This window comes from Lithobates pipiens, unplaced genomic scaffold (assembly GCF_037356315.1).
Source record: "Lithobates pipiens isolate NorthernLeopardFrog02 unplaced genomic scaffold, aLitPip1_a1.2 Scaffold_8, whole genome shotgun sequence".
In the NCBI taxonomy this organism is placed as follows: Eukaryota; Metazoa; Chordata; class Amphibia; order Anura; family Ranidae; genus Lithobates; species Lithobates pipiens.
Window position 1 is genome coordinate 481816849 of NW_027507903.1, and position 19524 is coordinate 481836372.

Genomic DNA, 19524 nt, shown 5'->3' on the forward strand with positions numbered 1-19524 from the left:
TACTTCCCTCTGTGATGATCCTATCACAATCACATCATTCATGTAAGCCATGGATTTTACCATTTGTCCTCCTCCACCCGGTATAACAAAGCCTTTACATATCTTATCCTTTTGTATCTCCATGAGTAGGGGTTCAATGACACAAATAAAGGCCAAGGGAGATAAAGGGCATCCCTGCCTCACTCCTGCTCGAATCTCAAACGGGTCAGTCACGTTCCCATTTACCAAAACTCGGTTTCTAAACCCATGATAAAATCCTTCCACCACTTCTAATAGACTTTTGGGAACACCTAATCTCCTCATGACATGAAACACGAAAACATGAGATACTCGATCATAAGCCTTTTCAAGATCCAGAGACTCCAGCACCAATGGTCTCTTGTTCTTATTTGCATATACTACTATGTCTCTTAACAATTAGGTTGTCTGAAAATCTACCTGGTAGGGCACACATCTGCTATGGTCCAATACCTTTTCCCAGAACCTCTCTCAGTCTATTTGTCTCAATTTTGGCCACAGCCTTATAATCGACATTTAGGTTCAATACGTTTTTATTGTTTTAGTACATATTAGAACAGAAAGGAACAAGAACAGGACCAGACGCCTGACAAAGGGTGTTCAAATAAATCTGAGTTATACAAACAAAAATATGGTGCATTCCATTACGTATATATAGGTGACTTGAGAGTAAGTCTATGAAGTAGTGTTTCAGGCATGGTGCTGACATTCGGGTGGTTGCCATCTCCTAAGGTCTGGACGCCCCTATGGGAACCTGCTTCGTTCAGAAGCCGAGGGAGTAAATGTGTCTAAACTAAGAATTGTTAAAGAGGAGTTTCCCGTAAAACAAAAAAAAATTAAAAGTCAGCAGCTACAAATACTGCAGCTGATGACTTTTAATAATCAGACACTTACCTGTCTCAGGGTCCAGCGATGCGGGGGAAGGAAGCCCCGCTCATCCCACCCTCCTCTCAGCGGTGCCGGCATTGCAATTGTGGGCACCCGGCTGTGGCTTCACAGCCGGGCACCCACTGCTCATGCGCGAGCGGCGCCACGTGCTGTGATTGGCCATGCAGTCATCTGGGACCTGTCACATGTCCCAAATGACTGACAGGAGGGAGGAGGTGGAGCTGAGCCCTTCCTGTGCCAAGGGGAAGTGACGTCAGGAGCCCAGGCACTGAAGGAGGCAGACTACGAGGAACCCCCTAGCAACAGGCATTTAGAGGTAAATAAAAAAAAAAACATTTCCAAATGTTTTTTCTTTTATTTTTTTAAGAATTTTAAGCATTTTTTTGTGGGTGGAACACCACTTTAAGTGTCAGAACCCAGGTTAAGTGCATTTTCAAGTCTCCTAACTGCCTGTAGTACTGAAGGCAAAGAGTACTTGTAGTTTTGTGGAATGGCTATCCATAGCTAGGGATGGAGGAGCTAGGGAAAGACAGAAGTGTTAGTAAAGGAGGAAAACCAGACAGGGAGAGGGAAGGTTATAGGGGTGAACAAAAAAAAGGGGGAGGGGGGTGGAGAGACAGCGGGCTTCATCCTATTGCGGGTTTATCCCTCACGAATAGACAAGCATTTTTTTGTTTGTTTTTTTGTTTAGCGGAGGGTTTTTAGTTCCTCAAGGAGTACATACTGTTGAGAGTCTGTGCTTCAATGTATCTGAACTAGAGTAATGCCACCAGATACTCCAAATGAATGAAAACTTTGCTTCTTTGTCTAGAGATTTGGCCTGCATCTCCTCCATAAGCATAATGTAATTTATCTTACCTACCTATTCGATAAGAGATGGGGGGGGGATTTTTTTTAGGAGGTTATGCTTTTGGAATTTGACAGTACTGGGCAATATGGAAAGAAGGGCTATAGAAGGGGAGGGCGTGAGCGGTTTATAGTATATTTCAGTATAGATTAGAAAAATTTGTGTCCAAAATGGGCGCAGCACATCGCATTCCCACCAGATGTGAATGTACATACCCTTTGCTGAGTTACATCTCCAGCAGGTAACGGTGACTGATGGGAACATAATCCTGATGGTACACGATACCACCTTGATACAAGTTTATAGTTTTTTTCCTGTGTGTAGCTCGAGATGGATGACTTATGGGTAAAGATAAAAGCTTTACCCCATTCCGCCTCTGTTATATCTCTTCCGAGCTCCTCCGACCATGCTTTGGTGTATTTAGGAAGGGTGTCGTGAGTGTGGTCAAGGATAATCTTGTAGATCAGTGATAGGGTATGACAAGGGGTTTCTGTAAGTGTGTATAGCCGTTCAAACCCAGTCAGGGGTCTGTGGATTTGTTTGAAGTCGTGGAGTTTTTTGCAATAAGAGGTCAGGTGTAAGCGGGTAAGCCATGTCAAAAAATAAAGATAAAAGAGTCCTAGAATCCTCTCTCACCCATATATATATTATTAGTTAATACGGTATCAGCCGATTCGTCTATAGCAGATGGGATCCCGCCACATAAACAAACACACCGTATGAAAAAACAAAAAGTAGGGACAAGATAGTCCCAAGAAAGCAAAAGAGGAAGGAATCAACCGCAGCTTATGATACACATTACTAAAAAGGCTTTATTGAAACGTGTGTGTGAGTGTGGGAGGGGGGGGGGGGCACATACATTATAATTTAAGTATATGTCAAGGAAAAATATATATCCTAATCAACACTCTATATTTCACTAAATACAACCAATACATAAGCCATGTCACATTAGGGGATGTAGTGTGATGGTTAGTCACAAAGGTGCCAAGATCCTTATTAACAAACTGTTGTGCTGTGAGCCAGGAGTCTCTATTGTAGCTATCTAAGGTGTGGGTTGATCTACCTTCTGGGAGAGCCGGGTTGTCAAATAGAGGTGTAAGGGGGCTCCGTTCAGTGGACAGAGAGTAGGTCTCTTTTCCTCAGTACCAAATTTCTAAGGCATTATTTTTTTTTACTAGTAATGGCGGCGATTTTTATTGTGACTGCGACATTATGGCAGACACATCGGACATGTTTGACACATTTTTGGGACCATTGTCATTTTTCCACAACCGCTGCTATACAAATGCAGTGATTCCTGTGTAAATGGCACTGGCAGTGAAGGGGTTAACCAGTGGGTGGCAGTGTAGGGGTTAAGTGTTCCTAGGGGTGTGTTACTAACTGTTGGGGGCTGGGCTTTCTTTTAGTGAACACTGATCTCTGCTCCAATCACATGGAGCAGAGATCAGCATCACTTGTTGTTAGGCAGAACAGAGAGATGCTGTTTACAACGGCATCTCCCAGTTCAGCTGCCCCGTGAGACGATCGAGGGTATGCTCGCGGCGATCGAGTCCGCGGGACCCGCGACCGGACTCACGGGGGTCCCGACCAGCACGCGAGCGCACGCGAGCGATGGCAGGGCGGCATTTAAGATTGGACGTACCTGTACGCCAATATGCCTGCCCGTGCCATTCTGTTGACATACATCGGCGTGCGCTGGTTGGGAAGTGGTTAAAGGTCATCTGAAGACAAGTCTTGTTCTACTAGGGTTGAGGCTTTGATTAAGGGACAAGGGAACCACTCCAGAATATGGAAGACCACTGCCGATGTATGATAGAGCTAAAAATCGGCAGCTTTAGAGGTGGGGGAGCACAAGAGCTTGTGTTTCAGTCTGGGGTGGTTCCCCCTCCATACAAATCAAATTGCCATAGAGTGAAGGGTACAGAAGAATGTGGATGGGAGAGCAATTGGGAGGGCTTGGAATAAGTACAATAGTTTAGGAAGTATATCCATTTTTAGTGTGCTCATGCGACCAAACCAAGACACCGATAGGTCCATCCGATTTTCTGTGAGGCATCTCAGTTTTGTGAGGAGTGGGCTGAAATTTAGGGCGTATATCTCTGATGTGTGTTTTGGGGTGGCTGTACCTAGGTATGAGATGGAGTTTGCCTGCCATTGAAATGAGAAATTGGCCTTAAGGGAGGCAAGGGTGGGTTGTGTTAAAAAAAGGTTTAGTGCTTCCGTTTTGGAGATATTCAGCTTATAATTGCTGAAGCAACCGAACCGGTTGATCTCTGTGAGTATGGATGGGATGCTGATATGAGGTTGGGTCACATATAGGAGCAGATCATCCGCATATAGGGAAAGTTTACATTGGGAAGAGGGGTTTTGATTAGAGTGTATGTTTGGATTTGCTCTGATAGCTTAGGCTAAATGTTCAATTACTAGGGCAAACAGTAGTGGGGAGAGCGGACAGCCTTGGCTGGTGCCATTGGCGATCGTACGTTTTTATGACTGGGTACCGTTTACCAAAATATTGGCCGCTGGTTTGGAGTAGAGGGACATGATGCGTGACAGCTTTTTCGGGCTTAGTCCTATCTGGGAGAGGGTAGATTGAAAAAAGGGCCAACTGACCCTGTCAAAGGCCTTCTCTGCATCACAGGAGAGAAGGCAGGTCGGTATGTGGTTAGATTGAGCATATGCTATGAGGTGTATGGTTTTGGTGGTGTTGTCCCTGACTTCGTGCCGCGGGACAAAACCCACCTGGTCTCTATGTATTATCTCGGGTAGGAAGGGTGAGAAGCGATTTGCTAAAATCTTGGCAAACAGTTTTAAATCTATGTTTAATAGAGATACCGGCCTATAGTTGGGTCATAGTGAGGGGTCCTTACCTGGTTTCAGGATAACTACAATTTGGGCTTGAAGTAGAGCTGGAGAGCGGGCAATCGTCTCATGTATGGCGGAAAATGCTTTTGCTAATAGAGGTACTAATAAGATTGGGAATGTTTTGTAGAAGCATGAGGAAAACCCATCTGGACCTGGGCTCTTACCATTTTTAAGGCTTTTTATGGCCATTTGAAAGTCCGTTTCGGACAGGGTGGATTCTAAGTCTGCTGAGTTGGAGGCTAGTATGTTAGGAAGAGGGGTTTCTTGGATGTATGAAGGTAGGTCTTGCGTGGGGTTGCCTGAGTGGGGTTTAGACGGTGGTGCCTGGGGTTAAGGTTATATAGGGATGAATAGTATTGGTGGAATTCTTCAGCTATGGCTGAGTTATTCAATATTTTCCCTTTGGTTGAAGAATTGATAAAGGGGATAGGTCTCTGGCTTGTTGGGGTTGAAGTGTATTTGCTAGATGTCTGCCACATTTGTTAGCTTGAGAGTAGTGTATGAATCTCCCTTTGTTTCTTTTCTTTTAGATCTAGTAGCATATTGGTATCTGGAGTTTGTGTGACTGTTCCAGTGCAGCTATGGTGGCAAGGAGGCATGCGATATCTGCTGTGCGTGCATGTTTTAGTCTACAGCCATGTTGGATGAATTTACCCCCAAGTGAGTGGGTTGGCATTGTCCTGTGCATGGTCAGTTACAAAGTGTTTGGTGGTCTGTATGATATCCTGAGTGCAGGCTGAGTCAAATAACAAGTTGTCATTCAGTCTCCAAGAGGTTCTCCTCTTGTGTGTGGGATCTTCCCTAAGCTCATGTGAATGGGGGCAAGCTCTTTAATCTCTATATCATTCACCTTTCTTTCTAACCACTCCTGCTCCACTCTTCCTAACCCCCTATCCAATACTTCACAAATACCTTTTCATTTCATCACCATCCTCTCTTTCATACCCTTTAAAACATTGTTCAAAGAACTCTTTCATCTCCTTTACCACTCCCACTCCCTCCACCTTGCCACACGCTGTATTGACACATTTCAAAACTTCTTTCCACCCACACATTTTTTCTCAATCTCAAACCCAAAGTTTCATATAACTTCTTTTCATCTTTAGCCCTCCTCCTTCCCCATGCTCTGAAGAATCCACCTTTCCTTTGTTTCACCCAATCCCACCAATCCAACAGGCACATAAAACATTGTTTTCTCTTCACGAGATGCTTGTATAGTAGCTCAAAATCCCGCATTACCTCTTCATCCTTCAAAAGTAGGGTATTTCATTTCCATACCCCTCTGCCAAATTTAACTCCACTTTCTAAAAGAAATTTAGCTTAGATTCCCCAATGATCACTAAAGAAAACATGGAATTTTTCTAAATCTTTAAATATCAGATTTTTGTTTAGCATAATAAAAAATCTATTCTGGATTTAAACCTTACAGATTCCGAAAAGAAAGTAAAGATATCCCTATCCGAGCCTTTCTCTTTACTTACCGTATATACTCGAGTATAGGCCGACCCGAATATAAGCCGAGGCCCCCAATTTACCCCCAAAAAAACTGGCAAACTTATTGACTCGTGTATAAGCCGAGGGTGAGACATGCCTGTCCATCCCTGTGTGTGTGTCCGTCCCTGTGTGTCCGTCCATCCCTGTGTGTCCGTCCATCCCTGTGTGTGTGTGTGTGTGTCCATCCATCCATCCATCCCTGTGTGTGTGTGTGTCCATCCATCCATCCATCCCTGTGTGTGTGTGTGTCCATCCATCCATCCATCCCTGTGTGTGTGTGTCTCCATCCATCCATCCATCCCTGTGTGTGTGTGTCTCCATCCATCCATCCATCCCTGTGTGTGTGTGTCTCCATCCATCCATCCATCCCTGTGTGTGTGTGTGTGTCTCCATCCATCCATCCATCCCTGTGTGTGTGTGTGTCTCCATCCATCCATCCCTGTGTGTGTGTGTGTGTGTGTGTGTGTGTGTGTGTGTGTGTGTGTGTGTGTGTGTGTGTGTCCAGCCTACCTGTGTCCCGAGCCTCCGTCCCGTGCCTTGCCTCCTTGCCTCCGTCCCGTGCCGTGCCTTGCCTCCGTCCCGTCCCGTGCCGTGCCTTGCCTTGCCTCCGTCCCGTGCCTTGCCAGGATCGCCGCTCTTCGTCGGCGCCTCGGCGGACATACTACAATTCGAAAGCCGCGCCTCCGCCTCCGCCTTCGCCTGTGATAGGCGGAACACTGAATTTCCCAGCAGCCTGTGTTCCGCCTATCACGGACATCGTCTCATCCTCGTACTACGGACGAGGATGAGACGATGTCAGTGATAGGCGGAACACAGGCTGCTGGGAAATTCAGTGTTCCGCCTATCACAGGCGGAGGCGGAGGCGCGGCTTTCAAATTGTAGTATGTCCGCCGTCTGTCTGCTCGATACGCTGATCGAGCAGTCAGACGGCGATGACTCGAGTATAAGCCGAGGGGGGCACTTTCAGCCTCAAAAAAGAGGCTGAAAATCTCGGCTTATACTCGAGTATATACGGTATGTCCACAAACCCTAAATCATTAACCAAATTATTCAAAAGGTCTGATGAGCCATCCAGAGCCTCACCACATCCTCCCACTCTGTCAGTAGATTCCCAAATTGTATAATAATAATCACCTACCAATAATGTGTTGCCAACCCTCCGAAGCAAAATTTACTGGCAGGATGCCAAAAATTTACAAACGGCACCAATTTTTTACTGGCACTGCAAAAAAGTACCTAAAATTATAGTTTTCAGTGCTAAACTGTGCAAATATTGATATTTAAACTATAAACATATATTTAGTGCTATTAGCAATGTGCTTAAGTTTAACAAAAGTAAAAAAAAAAATTCTGTATTGACATTAAGGTCAGGATACTAGCACAGAGTTCCCCCTTACAGTGAAAGGAAACTCTTATGGTATTAAGGGGAACGCTGCAAATCATGATCTAAGGGGGAACTCTGATGTAGAGGGGGGCTCTGGTGAGCAGAGACCACCTTATATCAGAGTCCACTGTGTTCCCTTTACATCAGAGTTCCCAATTACATTGATTTCGCAGACTGAGTTCCCTCTTGCACTGTAAGGGGGAATCCTGCAGACTCTGAGACTCTGAAGGGGAACGCCAGGAACTCTGATGTGGGGGGGGACTCCGGTGACCGAAGACCACCTTCTGTACAGTGAATACACTAAGGTAAGGGGGGTTACTAATATAGGGGGGAAACCTTTATATCAGTGCCCCCATACATTATTGTATTCACTCCCCCCTTACATCAGTGACCCCCCCCTCAGATTGGCCTGGCGGTGCTGTCACTGACCTCCTCTCAGGTGCACCTTGCAGGGGTCAAATGTCTCCAGCTTGGTGGCTCTGGGTTTTATCCTACAGGAGACGGTGAGAGACTGCAGACAGGATAAAGGAGATGGTGAGAGACTGCAGACATGATACAGGAGATGGTCAGAGACAGCAGACAGGATGCAGGAGATGGTCAGAGGCTGCAGACATGCTAAAGGAGACGATGAGAGACTTTGGACATGCTACAGGAGACGGTCAGAGACTGCAGACATGATACAGGAGATGGTTAGAGACTGCGGACATGATACAGGAGATGGTCAGAGACTGCGGACATGATACAAGAGACGGTCAGAGACTGTGGGCATGCTAAAGGAGATGGTCAGAGACTGCACACATAATACAGGAGATGATCAGAGACTGCGGTCATGATACAGGAGACGGTCATAGGCTGCAGACATGGTACAGGAGACCAAATGTGCTCACTACTTACTCAGATAAAAATATATGAATAAACACCTCAAGACCATCAAGCACAATACATAATCAAATATATTATGACCATACAGTACAAACAATCTAAAGCAGCACTTTTCATCAGAAAATACCAGCCAAATCATATTGCTGCTGCCTCCCCTCTCCTTGCATGCTTGGATTTGTAGCGCCCCAGACACATGAGGTGGTAACTCTGGAGAGGACTGAGGAGGCTGTGCCTGGACTGGTGAGCACTGTAGGTAATAGGTAGAGATTGTGGAGAAAACATCCTCCCTTTAGAAGCAAATCAGATCAGACACACAAAAAATGATCTGCTGTACACAAGCCCATCCTCTGCCCCCCTCCCCTCCCACCCACTAAGACAAGGCAAAGACACAACTGCAGTTAGCTAATAGGTAGCTTACCCTCTGCTAGGCTGAAGTCAGTCTGGCTCCACTGCAGGCTCACTCCACTCCTCCCCCTCCCAGCATCTCCCAGAATCAAATAAGGCAAATTGTGGAAGGAAGAGGGAGGGTACAACCATACAAGATAAGTAAGCCATGTTAGAAAGAATGATCATCGGGATGATCAGAGACTCTCGGCATGCTTCGGGACTGCACATGCGCAGTTCCGAGCCGGGAACTGTCATTTTTACTGGCAAGATATTTTTTTTACAGATTTTCACGGACATGAAAAAATAGCCCCGGGCTGCCCGTAAAAATACGGGCGGTTGGCAACACTGGTGGGTAACCTTCCAACCAAGAAAATTTGCAGGTTTTGCAAAAAATCAATACGAGCAAGCCGGTCTATCTGCTGGTGCATAGACATTAAAAATTCTAAACTTAAAGTTTACAAATTCAAAGATTCCCATTAGGCATCTACCAGGAACAAGTACTTTATGCTCCAGCAACCTAATCCTATTATTTCAAATTCTAACTAGGATTCCTACATCATTGTTCTTATTACCACATGCTGGTGACCAAATTGTTTCCCCATTCTATTCCTCCTGCCCTGGAGGGTATTTAATACCGCACTCTTGTATTCAAATTAAATCATATTTCAGTTTTGCTAAAAAATCTAAAATAATCACTCTTCTACTTGAAGAGCCTATTGATCTGACATTTAGGGGCGCTACTGTCACCGCCATAATAACAGTAAGACAAACAGTCTCATACCAAAATTCATTATCAGGTCATTTTCTCTGTCCTGCCACCTTTCCCTTCTCCCACTCTACCTCTTCTTGCTGCCACAATTGGAGAATCGGGGGACTCACCCTAATTCCGATGAGGAAATCATCCCCAGCAAAACGTCCTTCTCTGTTCTTGCTTTTTTATATAAACTTCTTTCACTCTCCTCATCATCTTCCTTGATCCTCTGTCCCAGAGGCAAGGAAGCACTATCCTTCAAATCCATCCTCGTTCCCCATTCAGTATCACCTGCACCTGCTGTTAACGGGTTTATTTTTTCTAAATTTCCTCCTACCTCCATCACCACCACACCTGATCCTTCTCCTGTTGTCAATTTTTTTTTCCTTTTCCTCCATCGCCAAATTCCTTTTTAGCTCTAGTTCTCTCACTAAGTTTGCCTTTAAACTAACCATTGCACGATCCTGCCTCCACCACGCCCAATCCGCCGTCACTCTTCTACTCCTTACACATCACACTGCTCGTCAGACTCTCAGCTATGAAGCACGAGGCTGTGGCGGCCACGCCTACTTTCACACCCACCCTCAGCGTCCTTGCGCCATCTTTCCCTTCACACGCAGGTGTTACAAACGCAGCTGTTAAGGTCTCAATACCCACTACAACTTCCTCCTCCATCTGATCCTCCTCCTCACGAACCTCACATTCCAGGATAAGCTTGAGAGCCTTCTCCTTTGCTGCGTCTCTAGCTGCATATGCCTCAGCCATGGCCCGTACCTCTGGGGACACCATGGGACCCCGTGACCTGCCTCCTCTCACTGCATCGGCAAAGGAGAATATTCTACATCCTGCCTTTTCCATTTCAGGACAATCTCTTGCAAGATAACCTGGCAGATCACACAGATCACACTTTTTGGCCTGTTTACAGTCCCTAGCCATGTGGTTATCAGCACCGCACTGCCTGCACCTTATTGGTACTTTACATTCTTCTTTCTCATGGCCATATTGGTAACATGTTCTACAAAAGGCAGGTTGCCCAGAAAAACATAAAGAGCACCTTTGCCTTGCGACAGAAAAAAACTGTGGGGGGAGGATATATACACCTTGATCATGTCTATTAAATTTCACTTTAAATTTAATTTTACTCCTATACATACCATACAAATTTCTAACTTTAACACCACCATCAACAGAAGATCACAATTTTATAAGGAAAATTCTTACCACTTCTTGCTCCAGAAATGGAAAGATGCACCACAACACCTCTCTTCTCAGCATCAAATAAAAGCTCAATTTCCACATCTTCCCATATGCCACTGCCTCTCTTCTCACGGTACACTTCATATGCTCTTAAACACGCATCCTCAGAATAAAATTATATATCATAAGTTCCTGTCGCAGAAAAGTCTTGCAAAGCATAGATATCACTTACCGTCAATTCCAAACCTTCCAGCAAAAAGTCCTCAATAATTTTCTTCACCGAAAATATCCTTCTTTTATCCGGTCCAACTACCGGTCTAAGTGATTTGGGTAGTATCCTTCACGCCATTTATAAGCAATAAACTCAGAAGTCTCTGGATTCTCCAAAGGGGAGATCCAGAGATTTCCTTCTGCCGGTCTTTATGAGTTACCCCACAGGATCGCAACCAAAAGGCAGAGAAGTGATATCAGTGCTTCCTTGCTGGATAACTCGCTACTGCTTTACAAAATTGATAATATAAGGAGCCGCGCTAATAAGTGATTAGTTATTAATTTAAAATTTATGTAAAGTGAATAAATTGGTTACCTGTGCAATATACCAATCAGAAAAATCAATAATATTAAAAATAGTATAAGTCGCCTACACCCTGATAGTGTAACAACCTAACAAATATAAACCACAATTTCATACAGCGTGATAATTAGTGGAAAAATTCCATTAATAAATGAATTACTCCCCAATTTAATGCAACATAATCCTTAGTGAAAAATCAACATAAAAGCTTTGCAATAAATAAATTAATTACAAATTATTATTTTTTCACAATTAATTAATAAGTAAGTCCAAACAAATTAAAGTCCCTATATATAAGTGTCCAATCCCAAACTGGAGAGATGCATGCAAACGTGTCAACAGAATCTCTGTGATAAATTCAACACACACCCTTTCGAAAAAGTGCTGTGAAGTATAGCCAATACCACCACCAATAGAATATCTGGCCGCTTACCAGAACTCTAGGTCTCTTATTAGCGCAGCTCCTTATATTTAGAAACTTGGTGTGGCGTTGTATAACGATTTGAGCTTCTGCTTAGGGGTTGGGTTCACTAATAGCGCAGTTTTTTCTTTTTACTTTACAAAATTGATGTTGAGGAAAACACACAGCACATTCCACAATACGTTTAACTTGAAGGGTTTCAACAACCTACTGAGAGACCCCATGCAGCACATTTTGAGATGGACTAGGGGCTTTCTGACAATAATATTTCTAAAACCTGGAAGCTACATACTTATGATGCCCTCATGTTTCAGCACTCCCAGTATATTCTAAGGATACAATTGGCATTTGGCAATGTCTAGCCTTTATTTGTAGTTATAGGAAGGACAGGTTTTAAATTGAGGCACCATCTCAGATCCAACTTCACATGACTCATCCAAGTCTTCCACACAGCAGTGGACATTGCCACTTCCCAAAGCTGAAGGCTATGCCGATTGCTGATAAACCTATCACCATGCAAAAGGCCCCATAGGTGAGCAGTGCGACAGAACTATCAACTATTGTTGAGATAGAGAAGTGGTCTCCAGTGCTGGATAGAATGATCTGATAAACTGGAATTTCAGACAATACATAGTTTTGGATAGAGTACAAAAGGGTTAGAAACTCTTTTGGGTTTTTTACTGCTGTCTGTGTCTTCACTAGGGAGACACCCCTTGCCCTTTGACCACAGGCAAATTAGAGGAAATCTCCCAATTTGACAACACATTTGACAGTAAAAGAAGTCAAAAGAGCTTCTAACCCTTATACACTCCCATCAAAAACGTTTTAAAAGTTTTGCCTTGGTCCAGTTCAGACAAGGCTCTTACAGTATTTAAAGTAGAACTATAGACAGTTTTTTTATTTTTTTTTATAGAGTAAGAGAGGGTTATAACCCATGTTTGTTCATTTTTTGCCATCTCTGCCCCATTGGGGAGATTTTCTTTCACTTACTGTCCACTAGCCAAAACAGAAAGTGAGAGGAATCCCTGCAAATTAAGAGAATCCATTGGGCACCTCCAGGCCACCAGAACTGGTGTCTCCATTGGAAGGGTTCCTTTCTATTACTTTTCTGGGGATAACCCAAAAGTTTCTTTTACTTTCACTTTCGGTTCCAATGGTTTTTATTGAAATTTTCAAGACAAATAAACATTTAAGAGATTTAACAACGTTCCATAAATCTGTATCACAGTACAGTAAACATTTCTGGAAAAGTATTTTAGCTTCTTCTGACCTGCACATCTGTTACAGCTCATTACTCAACAAGCCACATAGGAAAAAAAAAGGAAAAAAAGAAAAAACACAACAGAGTAACCTTCCTGTAACTTAGAAATAACGATAAATATATTTTGGTTTCCTCATCACTCCTCCATAAACTATATATGGGGGGGAGAGGGAAAACCATGATAGCATAACCGTGAGGATGGTATCCTCTTTCCTATTCATTATGGTATCAATGCGGTCTAGAAATACGGACCATAAATTCAGCCTTTGAACAGGGTGTTGTACCTTCCCCTTCAATGCTGCGCTCATTACTATAGATTTTATAACATCTATCGCCCTGACACTGCAGGAAGAGTATAAGGAAAGGGGTGATCCAAAGAAAGAGAGGAGAAAAAGAAAAGAAGAAGAGGAAAGAGTACCAAAGAAGGAAGTGCACTCCATAATATGTACTGTATATATATAACTTGTCTGATCTCTGACAATTCACGAGGGGTCAGATAAGTATTTTTTCCAGAGTTCCCGATCTTATCAAACATAGTTTTTGTCTAGTAGGATTGCCGAAAGGTGTTCATTTACCATAATTCATGACAACTTGTTTTTCACCATGTCAAAAGGGATCATAGATGTCCCCCAGAACCTAGCTATTGTGAAAACAGCTAGCTGCTGTGAAAATAAAGGTTATGAGTTTCCCTGCCTGTCGTTGGTGTCCCATCAACTGGGTGTCCTAAAAGAGCTTTCTGTGGTGATTTAATTAGAGTCACCTGTGTAAGTGAATAATTGAAATTGTAGATACAGATCCAGAAGCATTTCACTTTGGGACAGGAACAGCATGTGTGTAATACTGTGTATTCCATACGACACCCTCCAAAACAGGAGAAAGAGGCCCCTGTGACATACGCAGTTATTCTCCCCGGAACCATGTACCATTTCATCAAGACCTTGTAGTTAGCTTCGATCAATGAGGTATTTATGTATGATTTTAATGCAAACTGTGATATTTTGGACCACTCATCTATTCGGAATGCCTCACCTACGTCTTGTTCCCACTTCGTCATATAGAACAGTTTTTCTGACTTGCAAGTCAGTATGTTCTAAATGCTTATCGAAGGATCTGCACAAATACTACATTGAGGTAGAAGTGGTAATATCAGATGCACCCTGTATGGATTTCAAAAAATGTACAATTTTAACATAATGAAAACACTCTAAATTTGGGAGTTCGTATTTGTCTCATAAGGTTTTTCCTTTCACTTTCAATTATATCAGTAAATAGGAAAAATAGAGAGGATGAATCTCACTGATTTGTGCCCTTGGTTCTTAAAGCGAACCTTTATTAATTTTTTTATCTTGCCATCTAATAAATCCTCTGCCTTTGTTATTTTGACTTTGGATAGTAAAATGTTTTTTTTTTTTCTGCCAGTAAATACCTTATACAGCCCACTTACTTTTTCTTGTCTGGTCGTTAGCCTAGGTGTATGACATCATGCACAGCTCTCTCTCTAACTCTCGTGAGAGTTTGCCAGGAAGGGAGGGGGGATGAGTCATAAGAGGGCCAATGAGAGCTGCAGGGCTGCAGAGCTGGAGGTGTGCCTCAGTGTGTCTATGTAAATCCAGGAAGTGGAACAGGCAGCAGCTTCAGCTGCCCACAGTTAAAATGGCTGGAAATTGTACCCATTGCCTGTAGCTAATCTCTATTTTCAGCAGAAAGGAGTTTGTAATCACACTAAAATCCGTTTTTACTGTTTGTGTCCTGCATACAGCTACGTCTCATTGTCTGCAGAAGGGAAGGATAAGCTCATGGAAATGTGGCAGAAGAACTGGGACAAGTTCATTGAAATTTTAGCCAATGAAACCTGGTTCAACAGCCAGTAGGAGGTGAAGGCTTAAAATTGAACGAAGACCCATTATTTGACATACCGTAAAGCTTCTGGAATACAGAGTGCTTTCTTTTCTTCCCTAAAGGAAACTATTTTACGCAACACTGGACCAAAAAGGGGTTCACTAACAGGAAGGGAGTGAAGTGTGTGTTAATGGAGACAACTGTGAACAATAGAAGTTGAGACAGAAGAATTTTGGGATATCAGACAACACAGAGAAGGAAATGAAGGAGGGAATGCAGACTTAGTATGTTTTCAATACTGTTTTAAATTTTATAATTATCACTCCTGAATGGTGCACAATGAGGTAAGGAGTGCCATAATTGTATTCGATATCTGCTGTTTTATAGACTGGCATTAAGAGGAACACCCCAGAATGCAAAAACAACAAGCGCTTCAAGTTGGATGCAACATGTTTTGCTTCCAAGGTGTCATCAAATATACAGATAACAGCATAAAAAAAAATATACCTTTAAAATATTGGTTTTATATTTACCATTTTTTTGTTTTCTAGGAATATGAATGATGTCAAACAATCTAATTGTATCTCAAAATAATTCAATTTGACAACCACTGCATCCATATCTATTTAGCAATTAAATCTATTTTAAAGCTACACATTTTATGACATACAATAACTATAGCAATGCTAAGTGGCAGCACATTAGAATATTTGCTTTGTAAGTAAATATTTAAAACAATATAGCATTTAAATACATATTTTCCTGACACAAGCATGACAGCATATATGTATGGGTAGGCTCTGCCCCCGCCCAAATCCAGGACAGGTTATACTATATAAATAAGCTGCCTCCCACCAGGCAGCATTCTCCTTTTTTTTCCTCACTGCTCAGCCGGTTCGACTCGTTCCCACGAACTGCCATAGCTGTAAGTTGGTCAGTTTTACAGCTATAGCAGGTGTGCGCCCACTGCAAGGCAGGGGGGCCAGTGACCGCGATGTCCGACGTTCACCCGCGATCGCTCCACAGAGAGCCAGAACGGGGACCTGTCAATGTAAACAAACAGATCCCTATTATGTCAGGGAAGTAAAGAGTGATTGTTCCTAGTAATTAGGAACAGTGATCTCTCTGTACTCCCAGTCAGTTCACACCCCCCACAGTTAGAAACACCTTCCAGGGAACACATTTAACCCCTTGATCACCACTAGTGTTAACCCCTTCCCTGCCAGTGTCATTTATACAGTAATCATTTTTATAGCACCGATCGCTGTATAAATGTCAATGGTCCCAAAAGAGCATCAAAAGTGTCCGATCTGTACGCCGTAATGTCGCAGTCCCACTACAAATCACTGGTCACAGCCATTACTAGTTAAAAAAAAAATACCATAAATCTATACCCTATTTTGTAGACGTTATAACTTTTGCGCAAACCAAACAATATACGGTTATTGCGATTTTTTTTTACCAAAAATATGTAGAAGAATACATGTTGGCCTAAATAGATGAAGACATTTTTTTTCTTTTTTTTCTTTATATTTATTAGAGCAAAAAGTAAAAAAAAATTGGGGTTTTTTTTCAAAATCATTGGTCTTTTTTTGTTTATAGTGCACCGCAAAGGTGATCAAATACCATCAAATAAAAAGCTTTATTTGTGGGGAAAAAAGGATGTCAATTTTGTTTGGATACAAAAAAAAATGGCCTGGTCATTAAGGGGGAAAATCTTCCTGTCCTTAAGTGGTTAAATCCGAGATATGGGATTAAATGGTAGCTGAGGCTCAGTCATGTCCTCACTCCGGGATCCAGTAACTGTTGCATATCTTGGTAAACCAATTCTGAAAGACCTGTGCAGATTGTTCTTTCCCCTTGGGTATACCAAATAGGGAGGGACACATTGTCTCACTCTCCATTCAGCTGGATAAGACTTACTCAATATGGCCAGTAACACTGAAGCAGTATTTCGAATGGCTAATAAGTCTAGAAAAAGGATCTCAGATATCCAAGCGTCAAGCCGTAAACTACATTGTTGCTGCCATCATCAGTTAGAATGGCTCAAGTCTCTTTCGCAGCATGGTACAGTGGTCTGCATCTTTGCATCTGGGTTAGGACATTATCCTTCAGGCATATCCAAACTAAAGTGTCAGAAGTAGGGATGAGCTTCGTGTTCGAGTCGAACGTACGTTCGACTCGAACATTGGCTGTTCGGGCGTTCGGCGAATTCCGAACGTTTGGGCCGTTCGCGTCAAAATTCGAGTGACGCGCGCGCGGACCACAATGCACTGCGGTGGCGCAGTGCATTGCTGCCCCATGATTGGCCAAGCATGCACTGTGACCCCGCATGCTTGGCCAATCGCAGCGCCGGCAGCGAGGAGAGCCATGATTGGCCACAGGCATCCTGCCTGTGGCCAATCATAGCTCAGGCTGTGTAGTGCACGCCCCACACTATATAAGGCCGCCTTTGAGGCGGCTTCGTGTAGTGTGTTACTTAGCATCTGAAGCAGTGGGTGTTCTGTGTACCTTCAACACAGTACACACCAATCGTTTTTGGCTGATTTCCTATCTTGCTGCTGTGTAGTGGTTGTTGTCTGTGCCCTGACTGCAGTATACACCACTATATTCACCTCACCTATATAGCTAGTGATCTAGCTTTAACCACTTAACAACTGCCCATTGCCGATTAACGGCTTCAGGGGGGTTGTTTAACTCTGAGAGGCCGTTAATTAACGGCCTCCCAGAATTCTGCTCTCGCGTGCCCCGAGGTGTGCGCACTCGAGAGCATCCGTGACCGCCGGGTCGCATCACGGATCACGGTAAACGGCCGCTCATAGCGACCGTTTACCACGTGATTGCTCCGTCAAATGACGGAGTGATCACTTGGAAACAAACCGGCGTCATGTTATGACGCCTGTTCCTCCCTCCCCTCTCTGTACCGATCGGTACAGCGGAGGGGAAAGAGATCGGTGTCAGCAGCGATGTGGGCTGCATCTGCAGTGCCCACATCGCTGCTCACCGAATTTAACCCCTCAATTCCCTGCCAATACTCTGCAATACCAGTGCATACTCTGCAGTACCCCGCCATTACTCTGCAGTACCCCGCCATTACTCTGCAGTGCAGTACCCTGCCATTACTCTGCAGTGCAGTACCCTGCCATTACTCTGCAGTACCCCCCATTACTCTGCAGTAACCCCCATTACTCTGCAGTACCCCCCAATACTCTGCAGTACCCGCCATTACTCTGCAGTACCCCCAATACTCTGCAGTACCCCCCAATACTCTGCAGTACCCGCCATTACTCTGCAGTACCCGCCATTACTCTGCAGTAACCCCCATTAACCTGCAGTACCCCCCAATACTCTGCAGTACCCCCCATTACTCTGCAGTAACCCCCATTACTCTGCAGTACCCCCCAATACTCTGCAGTACCCGCCATTACTCTGCAGTACCCCCAATACTCTGCAGTACCCTGCCATTACTCTGTAGTACCCCCCAATACTCTGCAGTACCCTGCTATTACTCTGTAGTACCCCGCCAATACCCCGCCAATACTCTGTAATACCCTGCCATAAATTGCCATACCCAGCCATACTCAGAGATACCCAGCCATACTCGGTGATACCCTGAAATACCCAGCCATAGACGCCCCTCACCGCCCTCCGGTGCTTCTACCAACTCGCCAGTACGATCAAAGCCAGAATCTTTTTTTTATTTTTTATTTCAGGCTTCCCAGCCTAGAGGTGAGATGTGGGGTCATATTGACCCCCCAGATTTCACTGTAAAGAGGACCTGTCACCCCATATTCCTATTACAAGGGATGTTTACATTTCTTGTAATAGGAATAAAAGTGATCAAAAATATATTTTTGGGGAAAAAAATGTCAAACTAACATAAATAAAGTAAAATGAACAATAAAAAAATAAAATAAAAATTAAAGCGCCCATGTCCCCATGTGCTCGCATGTGCCAAACATGTGAGGTATCGCCGAGAATGTTAGAGCGAGAGCAATAATTCTAGTCCTAGACCTCCTCTGCAACTCAAAACATGTAACCAGTAAAAAAAAAATTAAAGCGTCGCCTATGGGGATTTTTTAAGTAGCGAAGTTTGGCGCCATTCCACGGGCATGTGCAATTTTGAAGAGTGACATGTTTGATATCTATTTACTCAGCATAACTTCATCTTTCACTTTATGCAAACATTGGGCTAACAAGTGGTTAATAATAGAGCTTGCAGTCAGTAGTGTTAGGAGATAGTGCGTGCTGTCTGCGTGCTCTGTACCCAGTACATACCGCTATAATATAGGGCAGGCCCCTACTTTCAAACATCCAACTTACAAACATCTCCTACTTGCAAACGCAAGGAGACAGCAGCAAGTGAGATGAAAAAAGATGGACGACAAAACAAATTATACAGGGGTGATAACCCTTCCCTATGTTTTCCAAAAAGCTTAAAGATAGTTTTTTTGACTGGAGCTACACTTTAAAAATGTACCGGTTGAAAATGACAAACAGATTCAACTTAACACAACAAACCTACACAGTCCCTGTCTTGTTTGCACCGCCTGTATACTGCTGTTCTGAGTATATAGGGCCTGGGGGCCACACGCATTTCCTTTTTTTAATATGGGTACGGGGTTCCCCTTAATATGCGTACAAGACCCAAATAGGCTGGTAATGGGCAGGGAGGGCTACCCATGCCATGTTTCTCAATGATTTTCAACCATA

At 43.6% G+C, this 19524-nt stretch overlaps 1 protein-coding gene across 2 annotated transcripts in view; it reads left to right on the top strand.

Annotated features, from left to right (window-relative positions):
- The window catches only part of ADA2 (adenosine deaminase 2), a 79998-nt gene extending 62981 nt beyond the window's left edge, over positions 1-17017 (top strand). For both annotated transcript variants that reach the window (XM_077468870.1, XM_077468871.1), the window contains exon 10: positions 14732-17017. In XM_077468870.1, the coding sequence (XP_077324996.1) occupies positions 14732-14843 (112 nt within the window). In that variant the 3' untranslated portion in view covers positions 14844-17017. The remainder of the gene's footprint in view (positions 1-14731) is intronic.
- The last annotated feature ends 2507 nt before the right edge of the window (positions 17018-19524 follow it).